This window comes from Ruditapes philippinarum, unplaced genomic scaffold (genome assembly GCF_026571515.1).
Source record: "Ruditapes philippinarum isolate M1 unplaced genomic scaffold, ASM2657151v2 ctg1010_1_1_1_1, whole genome shotgun sequence".
NCBI classification, from domain to species: Eukaryota; Metazoa; Mollusca; class Bivalvia; order Venerida; family Veneridae; genus Ruditapes; species Ruditapes philippinarum.
The window spans coordinates 126,709-141,971 of NW_026852812.1; the positions used below are offsets into that span (position 1 = coordinate 126,709).

The 15,263-nt window shown below is 32.8% G+C and overlaps 1 protein-coding gene across 8 annotated transcripts in view; it reads right to left on the reverse strand.

Moving 5' to 3' along the window:
• The window catches only part of LOC132725116 (C-terminal-binding protein-like), a 38,681-nt gene that overhangs the window by 6,339 nt on the left and 17,079 nt on the right, over window positions 1-15,263 (reverse strand). For 4 of the 8 annotated variants that reach the window (XM_060710196.1, XM_060710239.1, XM_060710204.1 and 1 more), the window contains exons 2-9: window positions 10,971-11,069; window positions 8,166-8,303; window positions 6,015-6,175; window positions 4,169-4,313; window positions 3,088-3,393; window positions 2,620-2,757; window positions 1,210-1,341; window positions 315-494 (exon numbers count right to left, since the gene is read on the reverse strand). In XM_060710196.1, coding sequence (XP_060566179.1) covers window positions 315-494; window positions 1,210-1,341; window positions 2,620-2,757; window positions 3,088-3,393; window positions 4,169-4,313; window positions 6,015-6,175; window positions 8,166-8,226 — 1,123 coding nt within the window. In that variant the 5' untranslated portion in view covers window positions 8,227-8,303; window positions 10,971-11,069. Of the gene's footprint in view, window positions 1-314; window positions 495-1,209; window positions 1,342-2,619; window positions 2,758-3,087; window positions 3,394-4,168; window positions 4,314-6,014; window positions 6,176-8,165; window positions 8,304-10,970; window positions 11,070-13,139; window positions 13,369-13,398; window positions 13,549-15,263 lie in introns of those variants that run through there. The other 4 variants (XM_060710217.1, XM_060710234.1, XM_060710210.1 and 1 more) reach the window with 4 other exon arrangements.

Below are 15,263 nucleotides of genomic sequence, written 5' to 3' on the forward strand. Positions count from 1 at the left end.
GTAGAACCACTGAGATTCCATAAGCTAGCTGGATAGCTCCCGCATATGAAAGAATCCAAAGTGTCTGAATTTATGAAAACTGTGTTGAAATTGCAAGCATGACAATAAGCTAAATGAATCAGAAATATCAGCGACACTTAGATATTGTAAAAAGACATCACACATATAATTTATATCAGACGCCAGTGATACACAGAATCACAAATCAGTTACGTCACATTTTTTTATAAGTGACATTGTATGATAAGATATCTAATATACTTATCTAGTTATATCACCTTATCAAGAAATGATATCTAAATAACGATTTATACCTGATTTATTGGTGGTAAAATATTCTTTATTGACACAGTTTCGTAAACTGTCTGGAATACGACCAACAACGGCCCGTCGTATCTCTCCAGCAGCCATTTCTCGTAATTCGGTCAAACTTTGCTCACTGTAGAATGAGGAATGAGGTGTGCAGATCAAGTTAGGACTGTCCTTTAAAGGACCTGAAAAAAAAACAAACACCCAAACTATCAGCTTATTGACATATTAAAATCAAAATAAACAGTGTATCTAACCCTGTAATTTATACCATGGAAGGGAATTCAAATGGGTTCTATAATTAAAACAAATCTATTATCAATGTGGTGAAAAATAGCTATTTTTAAATTAATCCAGGACTCAGTGATTTTTTTTCCTGTATTTTACAGCTTCCCCTAGCTCAAAATAGGTATATTTTCCCCTAAAAAAGCTAGTATTTTCCCCTGAAATGCCCTGTGCACTTCTTCACCAGAACAATGACTTAACAGCATCTGACTTAATATATCAGCTAGAAGACAGAAAGCTGTCCCTATAGCCTCTGCTATGTACCATGTATGTTAAATTGAATTGAAATTGAAAACTTTATAAAATTTGTGGGCAAGTTCCATTCTCAGTTGTTGGAATTCCATTTTCCTCTTTTCTGATTTATCGCACTTTATTTTCCCCTTTAGAAAGCCACAGGTTGTCTTGAAAATTGGAAAAAAATCACTGCAGGTCCTTTTTCAGGATTTTTTGGTCTAGTTAAATGTTAGCTAATTGGTGTTGCTCAATATATTTGTTTTTCTATCTACACAGTAGAATAGAAAATTTTAGTTATAAATGTGCAAATCTAGTTGTTAATCTACTCTAAATTTCGGCAATATAATATTATCATCTTCACATTAACTTGGTGAGTCTTACTTTGTGATATAACAAATGGTTCATTCTCGTGTACATCAAGGGCTGCTGCCCGTACTCTGCCATCCTTTAATGCTGAGGCTAGGGCATGTTCATCTACAAGACCTCCACGTGCTGTGTTCACAAGAAACGCTCCTGTAATGTTACAAGTATACTACTGTTTTAAAATAAATATTTACGAAAATTGTCCATGACTAAAATACTCGCAATAAAGAAACACCTTTAACCAAATGCAATTGCACTGTTCCTGTTATTTCCGAGTATCAAAGCATTTGTTAAGGTATAAACAGTCACAAATCATCACATTAGTGAAATTACTGGTTAACTCCAAATAAATTTAAAAGGACTTAATCTGTTACTGCACTAAGGTGACAAAATATTCAAGATTTACCAAAACTGCAATTCCAAAAGATTGTTGCAAAAGATGCTGTATCATAATTAAACAAAGCATCACCATTTCTGTCTCCTAATAAGTCTTGTAAATGAAATACAACTAATGCTTTTTTTTTTCCTAAGTAAACTTTTTACTGTCAAGCAACAAATACATATTCATGCCATAACAATTTTGTTTCCAGCTATAACTGTAGACCTTGTACCTGATATAAAGAAGGACTTCTCTTCACAATTATTATTATTCATATTATTTGTACATAATCTATATAGATGAAGTATTTTTGCTTCTTTTTCCTTGTTGGTAATTGATATAATGATATTGAATTAGAATTTAGTCAAAATACTACTTTGTTTACATTTTGCTTTCTTTACAACACATTACTACACATTCAGCACTACTTTCTCCAGCTGTTTAACATGCTCTTAATCCATTATTAAAACATTATTAAACACATGTTTGACATTTCTAAAGAATCTAATAAATGTAGATTTCTAAGGCATAATGTGCCTTTAATGCCAGTAGAACCACCAACTTCGAGTAAGTTATATGGATACCTTGCAGACATTAAAGAATTAAAAGTCCTTCACCCCTGATTCAAAAACAAACACATGTGATAGACATATGATTCAAAGCCAGCCACGGTAACAACTTGACCTATGAGGCCACCGCTACCACAGAAATGGTACCTTCACTCGCCAAGTCCTCATCAGAAAGTGAAACAATGACCGCTACCAATTTAGCCACGAAGGTCACTCACTATAAACAGTTCCCTTAATTGTCAAGTCCCCTTCATCAGAGGAAAAACAGTGACCATAACCGACTAAGCAACACTGAGGTCACAATAAAGACAGAAATGGTACCCTTACTCGCCATGTCCTCTTTATCAGAGAAGAAAACAGTTACCGTAATCCACTTAGCCACTGAGGTCACTATATATGGTACCCTCACTCACCCAGTCCTCTTCAGAGAATGTAGTATACTGAGCGACTAGCGTGTGAGTACTAATATGTTGCACTTACGTGGCGACTTACCAGGTCTCATTTGTTTAATGGTATAGTCATTGATGAGATGGTGGTTATGCTCGTTAAGGTTGCAATGTAGTGAGACACAGTCGCTTTGAAACAGAAGATCTTGCAGTGTGTATACCCGTGTGATACCTGAAAATCATGGGAAAAAAAACAAATTCGTGTATTCCACTAATAACGGCCAATTTCTCAACAAAAGCTACAGCAAAGATCAATCTGCATATTGTCATCTACTAAGTCATTTCAAGAAGCATCAAGATCTTGTAAGTGTAACTTGTGCTTGAAAAATATCAGATACAGTTACTCAACATTTATAAAGAAAGCGGTGAAAACATCATTCCCTAGGTCTTACATTTTATTGATATTAGATTGATCATTTCTGAAATATGTTGCAAATCATCATAACTAATCAATAATAATAATCTGGTTTGTGATGAGGCCGGGAAAGTTCCAAAATCTTACCTAATGATTTTTCAACTCCATCTGGTAAATATGGATCATAAAATATGACATTAAACCCAAACACTTTAGCTCTCAGGGCCACGGCCGATCCAACACGACCCAGACCAACTATTCCCAGTGTATCGCCGCGAATTCTTGCTGAACCGGATGCCGCCTCGCGTAATCCTTCAGGGCCGCTAACTTTCTTTCCTTCTCGTACCATGTTAGCTAGCCAGTACGTTCTTCTATATAAGTTCAATATCAAACAAATTGTTGAATCAGCCACTTCCTCTACGCCATATCCTGGCACATTGCACACTGCTATTCCTGAATGTTGGAAATAATAACATTAGAAATGACTATATTTCTTTTTGTTACAATTTCAAGGATAACTTGTACAAAACTCTACATGTTAATGCAGCAAGTTGTCTCCCTTTCTTCATAATACTATTAACAAGCCGACAGTCCTGACTGCAATACTAAAACCTGGTATAAAAAATTTATATGACAAAATAATCATCATTTTCAAAACATGAATAAGACAATAAGAAACATGAAATAAATTTTTGCACTGATACAATTTTTTCCCTCCTACCTTTATTTCTTGTGATGATGAGTAAAGAAGGTTTCACATTTCTTATAATCATTAATGGTAACAGGTTACAGGTTAATAACCTGTCATGCTGTCATAAAGAAGAAAAAATACATTTTGCTTTAGCTAGAGCTAGGCCCTTAGACAGCAGTAGCCTGGGACTTCCCAGTACCGTCCATAAACAAAATCAAACCAGGCCTGCAACATTTTCAATTTTACCCTTTTGAAGTCATATGCCACAGTAAAAAGGTTCTCCTGTTGTACTTGCAGGTTGTGTACGAATGCAAAACTCCTGATTATAACCTTTTCAACTTTAACTACAGATTCATGAATTGTATCTTTTTTGAATTGTTGAAGCCCAACTTTTAATTTGGTAATGTCCATAGTTAATTTTTTTTCATGTACATGCAGAACATGTTGGTCTGGACCTGTACTGACGACAAAGCGTTGTCAACAATGCATTCTGCCAGTATACAAGCATTTCGGTAAAATGTTTGCAAGCGTACTTACCAAATTCGCCTGCAGCTTTTACGTCTACATTATCATAGCCACTCCCTATCCGTACTATAACACGCAAACTTTTGAATTTTTCTAAATCTTCTTTGGTTAAAGTTATAGAGTGCCACATCAAGGCCCCAACAGCCTCATTTAACACCTGTAATAAAAATATTTCTTAAAACATTTGACAAAAATTTATTGTCTCATACTAGGTTGTCAGCTTGTTATATCATCATCAGTCTGTGACATGAAATGGTCCCTTTTAACTTGTGATGTATTACATTCAGCATACTGTAAACTATTAATTAATGTATGACACAAAAGTTCCCAACAGTGTGTAACATTGTTAAAAATCATGAACAGTGTGTGACACAAATGTCATGACGAGCGTGACACAAATGTCATGAGTGTGACACAAATGTCATGACTAGTGTTACAAAAATGTTATGAACAGTGTATGACACAAATGTCATGATGAGTGTGACACAAATGTCATGACTAGTGTGACACAAATGTCATGATGAGTGTGACACAAATGTCATGATGAGTGTGACACATATGTCATGACTAGTGTGTAACACAAATGTTGTGACCTGTGTGACACATGTCATGATCAATATGTGACTCACATGTCAAAACCCATGTGTAACACATAATGTCATGACCAGTATGTGACACAAAGGTATCCCAAAAAAGGTTTTCTTTTGCACAATTTTTTTTAAAGACAAGTGTTTTGATATCAACAAATTTAACCACTCAGCCACAGACAAACTTTGACACAGGTGAACCACAGTCCTTTAACTGGCCAGCTTAGGTAACTTCACACCATAGAAAGGTATAACTTTTAACACAATACTGACAGCATGGACACACAAGCTGGCCTGGTTTTATTCTATCATCATTACTACAAGTATTGCTACTTGTATGCAACATGTTACATTTGCTTATCTAATTTTCCTCAAGTGTTAAAATATTTTTTTTTTAAGTGTGAAAATAATTACTGGTTATTCTTACATATTGATAAAGGCTTTTAAAGCTACAATTTTTTCTATTTACATGCCAGTGAATATACTTTGTTAAAAGGTACATACAATAAGAAAATTATCAATTGAAGGAATCGTGAGGTATTCTTCTATGTAATATTGGAAATTTTTTTTTATCGAAGTTTAATACTGTATCAACAAAACTGTTTTAAAAATACATTAATATAAGAGTATAAACAGATCTTAACATTTGACAAGCTATACTACAATGTAATTTAAAAGACAGAACAAAGTATAGCATCACTGGTGATATGTGAAACTTAAGAACAAAGACAATAGCTATTTAAAACTAAAGTTTAACATGACAGATCAAAAGTTATTACCACCTGAGGCAGGAAAAGGCTCGGAAAAAAGTTCATGCAATTTGAGAGCACAAGAATTCAAATTTCTTTATTTTATTGGAATAATTTAACTGAAGAAAGTGGGTTCTTTGTAAACAAACACTTGAAATACATTGCTCACTTCTGCTCACCTATTTCTGATAGTTTGAGATGTGATAATGTATAGTATTGCTCTTCACAAATCTACGTAATGCTGACGTGCAAAGGATGCAAATATTAACACTTGGAGTACATCACCTTTCTTCCAAATATATCTAATTTCTCTCATCCCCACCTAGTGATAACATCTATGTGATATTCACTAAATAGCTCTTAGCAGAAAAGACTTCAAGTTTCATTGTATCCTCAGATCAATAGAAGAAGTGTACATTTAAATGTTATTAGCAAAGGACAATTGTCAATATATATAAATATATAGCAATACAGCAGACAACTATCCATGGACATTATTATCATATAATTTGTTGTGTATACCTTTTCATGTATTTCCGAGGTTGACTGAGCGTCGCAGAATGCCACTGTCGCCACGTCCTTTAAGATTGGCATCTCTACAGAGCAATCTCTCCCGTCCAATAGGGCAATAAGAGGCCGCGGGTGCATTGGCCCATTCGGAATTGGTCCACGTATACTAGCCACTGTTAAATACAAAGTGTTATATTTTTATTATAACAAAATCAAAAACATATAAAATAATGACAAATAACACAATCTTTTTAAAACAATATCATAAAGTTTTCACCCTATCATTTAGATTAGTGTATTACTTCTTAAGAAACTAAACAAAGTTTGATAAATGAATGTTTAATGTGGGGTAAAGCTTTTAAAAAGTTGGCAAATTCAATTAAACCAGAAGTAAGAGTAATGGATAAGTTATATCTTTTTAGACAATGAGACTTTGGGTTTGAGCTCACTCAACAATAACACTGAATATCAAAGACTGACCATTTCATAGATCTAAGTAAAGACTATAAGAATTTACACTGTCTGCCAGTACAGACCGGAATATCTAGCTCAAGGGTATTTGTTAAAGGTGGTAAGAGGCTCTGCCGAGTTTCCGCTAAACAGTTACCAGAGAGCTAGATATTCCTGTCTGTACCGACAGCCGGTGTTTGATTCTTTTTCTTGTATATTACATATCAATTATTTTCAGAACAGAAATTACGTAAAATAAAATTCTCATTATGCATTTTTTCTTATAGTAGCTTCTGAACTTACAAATTCATTCATAATGGTAAATGACGTCATCCTAAGAATGCAATTCATTTATAAATGACGTGGGGCAATGACGTCATTTAAAGCACGCTAAATTGTCTTACATGGGGGGTGCAAGACAGGTTTTTCTAGCACTGGTGTAAACGGTAGATAATCCTGTTTGATATGCAAGAATATAAATTGTACACATACTATTATGTCTTTCATTAAAAAAAAACTCACTTAATAAGATAATCTTCACATCGTAAACCTACTTATAATTAAAATGATATGCAGGGTCACATACAACTAAAGAACAAATGTACTAACAAGTTACAAATACCTAATTACTCTCATAATAACTTTTTTTTGTTAATCTTAATAATTATTTTTACATTTCCCCCTTATCAAACATATATTGCATATTGTGTACTTAACAACTCGATTTTATATCCTTTTGTTATCATATTTATTTCCTAATTAGATTATACTCATCATTTAAAGTTACAAGACCAATACATGTACTTCAGTTTAGGATATGACTTAACCATCAACCTGCTAGACATGAAGGTCACAAGCCTTTGCCACCAGTATAGAACTATGCTTACTACAAATGTGTGCAATCTGACCAGGCTCTGTACTGGTAATAGCTCAATTCTTGTATTTTGATAATAAATCCTTTTAACTTTGAATGGACTGTTCCAAATTCAAAGCTGGGCAAACCCATTACACAAATAAAAGCAGGTTAAGGCAGTGGTTGCTTGTACTGAATTTTTGTTCAATTAAAACAATTTTCAAAGTTAATTTAAGTCAGATTATTATCAAAGTCTAAATAGACTGATACATTGTTTTGTGCATTGTATAGTCAGGTCAGACTAATACATTGTTCTGTTAATTGAGCTGATACATTGTTCTGTGCATTGTGTTCTCTGGTCAGACTGTTACATTGTTCTGTGCATTGTGCTGTCTGGTCAGACTGATACATTGTTTTGTGCATTGTGTTACTGGTCAGACTGATACATTGTTCTGTGCATTGTGTTGCCTGGCAGACTGATACATTGTTCTGTGCATTGTGTTGTCTGGTCAGACTGATACATTGTTCTGTGCATTGTCTTGTCTGGTCAGACTGTTACATTGTTCTGTGCATTATGTTATCTGGTCAAACTGATACATTGTTCTGTGCATTGTGTTGTCTGGTCAGACTGTTACATTGTTCTGTGCATTGTGTTGCCTGGTCAGACTGATACATTGTTCTGTGCATAAAGTATAGTCTGTCAGACTGATACATACATAAGAAACAGTTACCACTTGCTTAGTTTAATCAAATTCTTAAAAATTAAAAGAGCAATAAAAGAAAAGGGCAATACTATTTGCTTTTGCTGACATAACTCCAATGCTGACATAAATCCAAATTAAAGTGTTACAAAAACTTACTAGTGGCTGGCACGTCTAATCTCGGTCTCTTCACTGCTTGAAACGTTTTGCCGTTTTCCATGAAGCGTGGAGTCACCTCCACTCAGTTATATATGTAAACCAGAGTCACTGCACTTCTGAGCACTAAAGTTACACAACCTGAAAGTAACAACATTTACATATAAATGGACTTTTCCAACAGTGTATTGCCTTGGCATAGGGTATCAGGATAGCGTTACCTTGAAATAATTTAAAGTCCATTGCTGGATTCAAGTAGAGCAGATTTGAAATTGGTGAATTAAGCCACTCAGACACAGAGATTAAATTGCTACAGCATTAACAAGATACAAGTCAGTGACCTAGTTTTTATTTCAAATGACCTATTATTCAAACCTGAACCTATATCATCAATAAAAAGATAATCAATTTTAATGTCACCACAATATTTCTTAAATACTATCACATTAAACACTGACCCCCTTTTTTTTGACCTCGTATATCTTACAGTCAACCTTGACACAGATATTCTCCAGACAAAAATATTTTCAGCATGTTTAAAGAAGGACCAGATCAAAAATTTCTGAAGTGTTCACAAGGCTTTTCATTGCATGGGCCTTATGAATTTCCTTTAAAACTTTAACCAGTCTTATCTGAACATAACATAGAAATATCATGATTGACACAAATATTGTAGTATTGAGTGACTAATGAGTGATTTTAGCCAGTACCATGATTTTTTATATTTAAACTTCACCTAGAAATAATTAATGCAAAATGCTCACAAGATTTAAGTAAGAATTGATTAAAAGTTTTTAAATAAAAAATTTTATTATGTATTACAAAAAATTCTAGAGTACTTTTCAATGATCTTTTTTTTTTTCAAAATTTATTTCAGATTTTAAAACTTAGGGGGAAGATAAAGTTTATACATGCTGATTATCCCCCTCCCAACACAAGCCTACACAACAAAACCTGACTTTTTTAATATCTTTAAAACCAGTTGGCTCTGCAAAATGTCATGCCCATGTATAACAAATAATTTTCACCCAATATCTCAAAATGACAAGATTTACAGTATGGGATATACAGCCTGATTCAACACAGCATCTCTGTCTGATGTAACATATTCCAAATACAACACATCTAATCAATTGTCTACTAAAGCTTCCTAGAGAGTGGTGGTTTTTTTTTGCTTTTCACAAAATGTGATAATAAATTTTGCAAACAATTATGCACTATTTGTGTGAGCAGAGCTGCTTTCTATCAGATGTACAGTCTTTTCTAAACTGTACCTCTTTGAAACCTGCTCATGGATAACAGAATTTACCTGTGTTATTTCCTCTCTCCAAACATTTATAAATCACTACATCAGACCAGATGGTATTATTACATGTATATTGAAATAACTTACAAATCCATGTTCTCGCTGAAAAACAACATCTTCTTCAAGAAATTTGTAAAAAAAAATTTCATTGCTAGGGTGGGATTTTAATTCTATGTCACATTTAATAAGTTTTGCTGCTTATTTTCCAAAAACATTCCAAAGATTTAAAAATTCTATTAGTCCGCTGCATTAAAGAGAACTCGATGGATGAGTGACTCTGAAAATATTTTTCGATGCCTGCATTCCTTGCCAGAGAAAATGTGAAAAAAAATTCAGCTCAGAATGATATAAATTTTATTTTGTTAATTCATCAGCAATAACCATCTATGTACTAAAAACTTTCATCATATTCTTCCTATCAGATTGTTTATCTTTTAACTATACAATTATTAAACTGTCATTATGTTATGCAAAGCATACATTTTATATATTATAATTCATATCCCCCCCCATTTGCCCTATAGACATAAAATATTTACACTGTTAAACTACACACTACCACTTTATGCACAATATTAACACGAGCTCATTTTTAGTAGCGAATATCATTATTACAAGGTTACGCTTAAATCGAAAACGAACATTTCCACAAATACATACATGAGGTATTTATTGTTTGACCTACAAACTTGCACACTTGTCGCATTTTCCGCTTTACTGCAGTTTCATATATCACAAACAAGATAAAGAAAATAAAACATGTACGGACAATGAATGGTTTACCTCGCTAACATTAACAGCTTATTGCATGTAACATTTTACTATCTGTTGCAATGCGGTTAAATAACCGATAACTCGGTATTTATTTACATTAATATCACCATGTATAAGCCATCGACTAAATCAATAGAGCATTTATCTAACAGAAGTGTAAGGCACTTCACGTAACTAAAGAAAAGAACCAATAAAAGCAAATAACCTTTACTAAATTTCTCATTGTTAAACGTCTCTCTCATGTATCTCAAACTTGGTCAATACACATGTACAATTTCCGATCAGATGTTTTTGAAAGACAAGCTTACAACCGATGCGATGCGGCTGTAAAAATCAATATTCATACACAGTGATAACTGACTTAATGTTTCTAACCGTCTGTGAAAATGACCTCATGCAGTACAAGGAAAATTCACGCCCTAATAATACAGAAAAGAATTTTCATTTTTGATCGCAAACAGATTTACAATGACAACATTGTTTCCATCTAAAATGATAAAATTTAACAGTGTTTAAATTCACTCTGTAATGGCGGTAAAAACATTCTATCAACCTAATTGTTACCGTGTATAAATAGATAAATAGGGGGAGAAAAAATAATAAACAGATCTGTATTTAAAATGGCATTCTGATCTATTGAATACTTGTACTTTTAAATCCATCTTACAGCTATGATATTGTTTTCAATGAAGTCTTTTGATACAGTGATATCAGAGAAAGATATTTACCTGTTGTCTTGCACTGAGATGACAGCTAAGGAGAAGGTGGTTTCCCTAGGGTACCAATGTCATTATGGTAGGAGACATAGTTACTACATTGTTCTGGTCCTGAAAGAAGAACAAAATCATATGTTTAATATTCCTGAATTTATGTTATAGACAGACCCTTACCACACTAATTATCTTAAATGGACTTGTCCATCTTACTATCTGGACAAAACCATTTATCAAGTGAAGGGGAATTTTCACTAGCTGAAATAGTGAAAATCACGATCAGACGGCACAGGGTGCATGTGTAGAATCACTTGCCACCGATGACAATATAAAAATTCTCAATAACCCAGTAAAGTACTTTCACATCCCCCCCATTTTTTTTTTAAAACTTGCTCTTTCCTAAACCAAAAACTATACAAATTTCATTAACATAAATTTCCTTGTAATTAAATCCACTTGTACTAGTAGTTGTACACCAATTTTCTGCTTTTCATTATATTTCTTTTTCTGTCATCATAAGCAACCTTGCTCACAATTTTAACATTTAACTTAGTTAAATATATTACTATCATTCTGCTTAATTTAAATATTTTATTTCAGTTTTCCTCACAAAATGTTTTTTTTTTATCAAAAACATCTCTAAGCTTCACAATATCATTTCTTTTTTTAATCGATGATCCAATATACATGGCCATGTCTAATTCATATCCCAAATAAACTTCACAGAAACCATCATTTATATCCCTAAAGCTCACAGCAGTCTTTTACAACTGGTGATGTCCCCCAGCAGAGAAATGTATCATCTGGCATGGACTAATATTTGTCAAGAATAAACATTCATTCATTTTCTTCAGATATCTACCCAGAAGTAAACATTTCATCAACATTCAGAATCCATTCATAACTGAATCACCTGCTTGTATCAATAAAAAACAGAAGTAATTTGTATTCATTCAAGTCAAATGATGGTATCCATAAAGAACTTTAAATAATTTTTGATGGTATCCATAAAGAACTTTAAATAATTTTATCAGGAAAAGCACTGGAAATTCAGTCAAATACTGGTATCCATAAAGAACTTTAAATAATTTTATCAGGAAAAGCACTGGAAATTCAGTCAAATACTGGTATCCATAAAGAACTTTAAATAATTTTATCAGGAAAAGCACTGGAAATTCAGTCAAATACTGGTATCCATAAAGAACTTTAAATAATTTTATCAGGAAAAGCACTGGAAATTCAGTCAAATACTGGTATCCATAAAGAACTTTAAATAATTTTATCAGGAAAAGCACTGGAAATTCAGTCAAATACTGGTATCCATAAAGAATTGTCAACTTGTCCAGTGGCTGTCATCTCCTGGTAACATCAAAGAACCAAACATCAAATTCAGAATTATGTTATTCGCTGGTAGTCATAAAGAAACTTCAAAATTTCAAGTCAAAGTCAGTTATCTACTGGTGTTCATAAAGAACCAAGCAAAGAATTAAAAGTTCAGTAAAATTCTAGCATCAATAAAGAATCAAACTTCACGCATGAATATTGTAGTTTTCATAAAGAACAAAATATCAGAATTCAGTAGGTGTTGTTTTTTTTGCTGCCAGCATCAATAAAGAAACTTTATAACCCATAAAGAAGCAACCATCAAATTAATAGCTTTAATAAAATCCTCCTTTGATATCCATTAAGAACATTTTCACTATATGAAATATCCATCACTATTTACTCCATTGAGAGGAAACTTAACAATCAAATCAGTTGTTGTTATTCATTTATGTCCAGATTTAAATAGTTCTTTAAATCTTTCCTTCTTTTATAATCTAACTGGCAACTGGCATGCAACTGTCATAATTACTTCACCTTTGATATCACAAACCCAAACTTTAAATACCTACCTGTGTTCTTTTTAAATAAACAATTCAAAGCACATTTTCAGTCAAACAAGTTAAAAGAGTACATCTTAATTCCAAACAGTTCAGAATATAAATTATTAATCAATATCATACAACTTCAATGTACCAACACAAAGGTTTTCCAAAGTAAAGACAAGGTTAATGTACTAAGGCTTTATATATACATGTATATATATGTTTAAGTTTAGATTTACAACTATATTATAATGTACATGAGAATATTATATTGATGTAATATCAGTATCAGTTGACATGATTTTCAGCTAACTACCTGATAACGAAGGCAAAGGAGATAAAGGCGGACACTTTATATATCAATAGATTCCACTTGCTAAATATTTAACTATAATTCAGCTAGTCCTTCCTATAATCCAATACAAAACCAATTTGCCAAAATATCCTCAGCTATAAATAGCCTGTAATCTAATATTCATTACACAAAGAATGCACACTCATTAAACAATGAAAAAGACAGGTTTAATACACGTTTTAACGGTAGTCATATATTGTGAAATGTTATTATGAATGACCTGCTATTATTCCCAGTTATTTTACACACACACGCTTTTCACCACAACACAACTCTACACAAACACTTCCTAAATCACTGGCTATGACTTGTGCACCCACGCATGACTTAAATACTTCAAACAAGTTCACGATCAGGTTACTGTGCACTCAAAGAAAACATTATAGTGATACCATCGGACATGTACAAACAATCCTCATGTATAAACAGTACACACTCACAATCACCGCTGTTTCAACTGAGATAATCTCCCTAGTCATAAATGTTGGGGGCCCTCGTGTAAAATTTCAATACACACACGAAATCTGAAGATAATTTCACCAATCTGCACTGTAAAATGATACAATCTTGCCTGAGAGTGTTTTAAGTTTTTGTTCTCCATTCGTATAATTTAGCATTAACACAAGGGTTAAGAAATTCAAAATTACAATATTATAATCTGTTTGTTAAGCTCTATTTCATTTCAACCACTTAAATGAAAATGTTTATAAAATATAATGAATACAAAAAAAGAAAACATGATTAAAAGGAAAAAGAGAGCATAATGTAGCTACTGAATTATAGAATTAAACAAAAACTGATATATGTTTTTTGTTATTGGAAAAAAATTATCAAAGCAGTAAAAGTAAGTATAAACCAGTCTAGGCTATAGACTATTGTGGTTCTACACAGGCTATTATAATCAAAGAATAATGTACTGGGGAATGCAATTTTTGAATTTTTAAAAATCAGTCATTGATACTGTTTTGCCTATCATAATGACACTTTTTGGGGATTTTTTTTTAAATCGGAGTGTATGAATAAGGAGGGGGTGGGGATGAAGATGCTACATTACAGTACTGCTCAGGGAATCATTACTGCTGCAGTTTTTATTCTTGTGGCAAAGGATATATACATATTTAAAACAATTGTAACAAATGTTAACGAGGAGCCCCTTTCAACTAAATAATCATAATCAACCACTAATTAATAACACAAATGAATGTGAGAACTTTGTATAAGTTTCTAATTATCCTTAAAATAGCTCAGTTTATACCAGCATAAAATACGCAAATTAAAAATTTCATTTTGCCATACTCTTTTTAAAGACAGCTCAGTAGATGACTAACACAGAAAACATTTACACAATAACACTGGTATAAAACCAGACAGTAAAAACAAGTCGAATCTAAAGCTCAACCTCATGTACATAAATCAGACTTGCCGTCAGTTTCTAATGCTGTGAACTGTGTAATAATATTTAACGTAGCAGTTGTAGGCCTTGAAAAAAATCCATATTATAAAATATTATCTATATATTTTTTACTTTTATAACATATACAAGCAGACAGATCTTTAATTTATAAACAAGCAGCTGTAACAAAATACTCAATAATTACATTGAATTTTTTTTTCTGTACAAACATGTTTACAAATATAGACTGTATATATATATATATATATATGAAATGAGCCGTGTCATGACAAAACCAACGTAGTGCGTTTGCGACCAGCATGGATCCAGACCAGCCTGCGCATCCGCGCAGTCTGATCAGGATCCATGCTTCTCTACTTGCTATAGGGTTTGTAAACAAACAGCATGGATCCTGATCAGACTGCACTGATGCGCAGGCTGGTCTGGATCCATGCTGGTCGCAAACCCATTATGTTGGTTTTGTCGTGACGCGGCTCAAATAAAGATAACATCAGAATTGTATCGATTTATATCAAGAGAAAATGTTTGTACTGTTTCTGCACAATGTTATATTTATAATATCAAATGTCATGTTTTTAATTAGCTTGTTCACTTTCCGTCTGCAACATTTTACAAACTGTCTAAATCATTTGCCATTACCTATGTATAAATAAACTTTTTTTTAATCACAA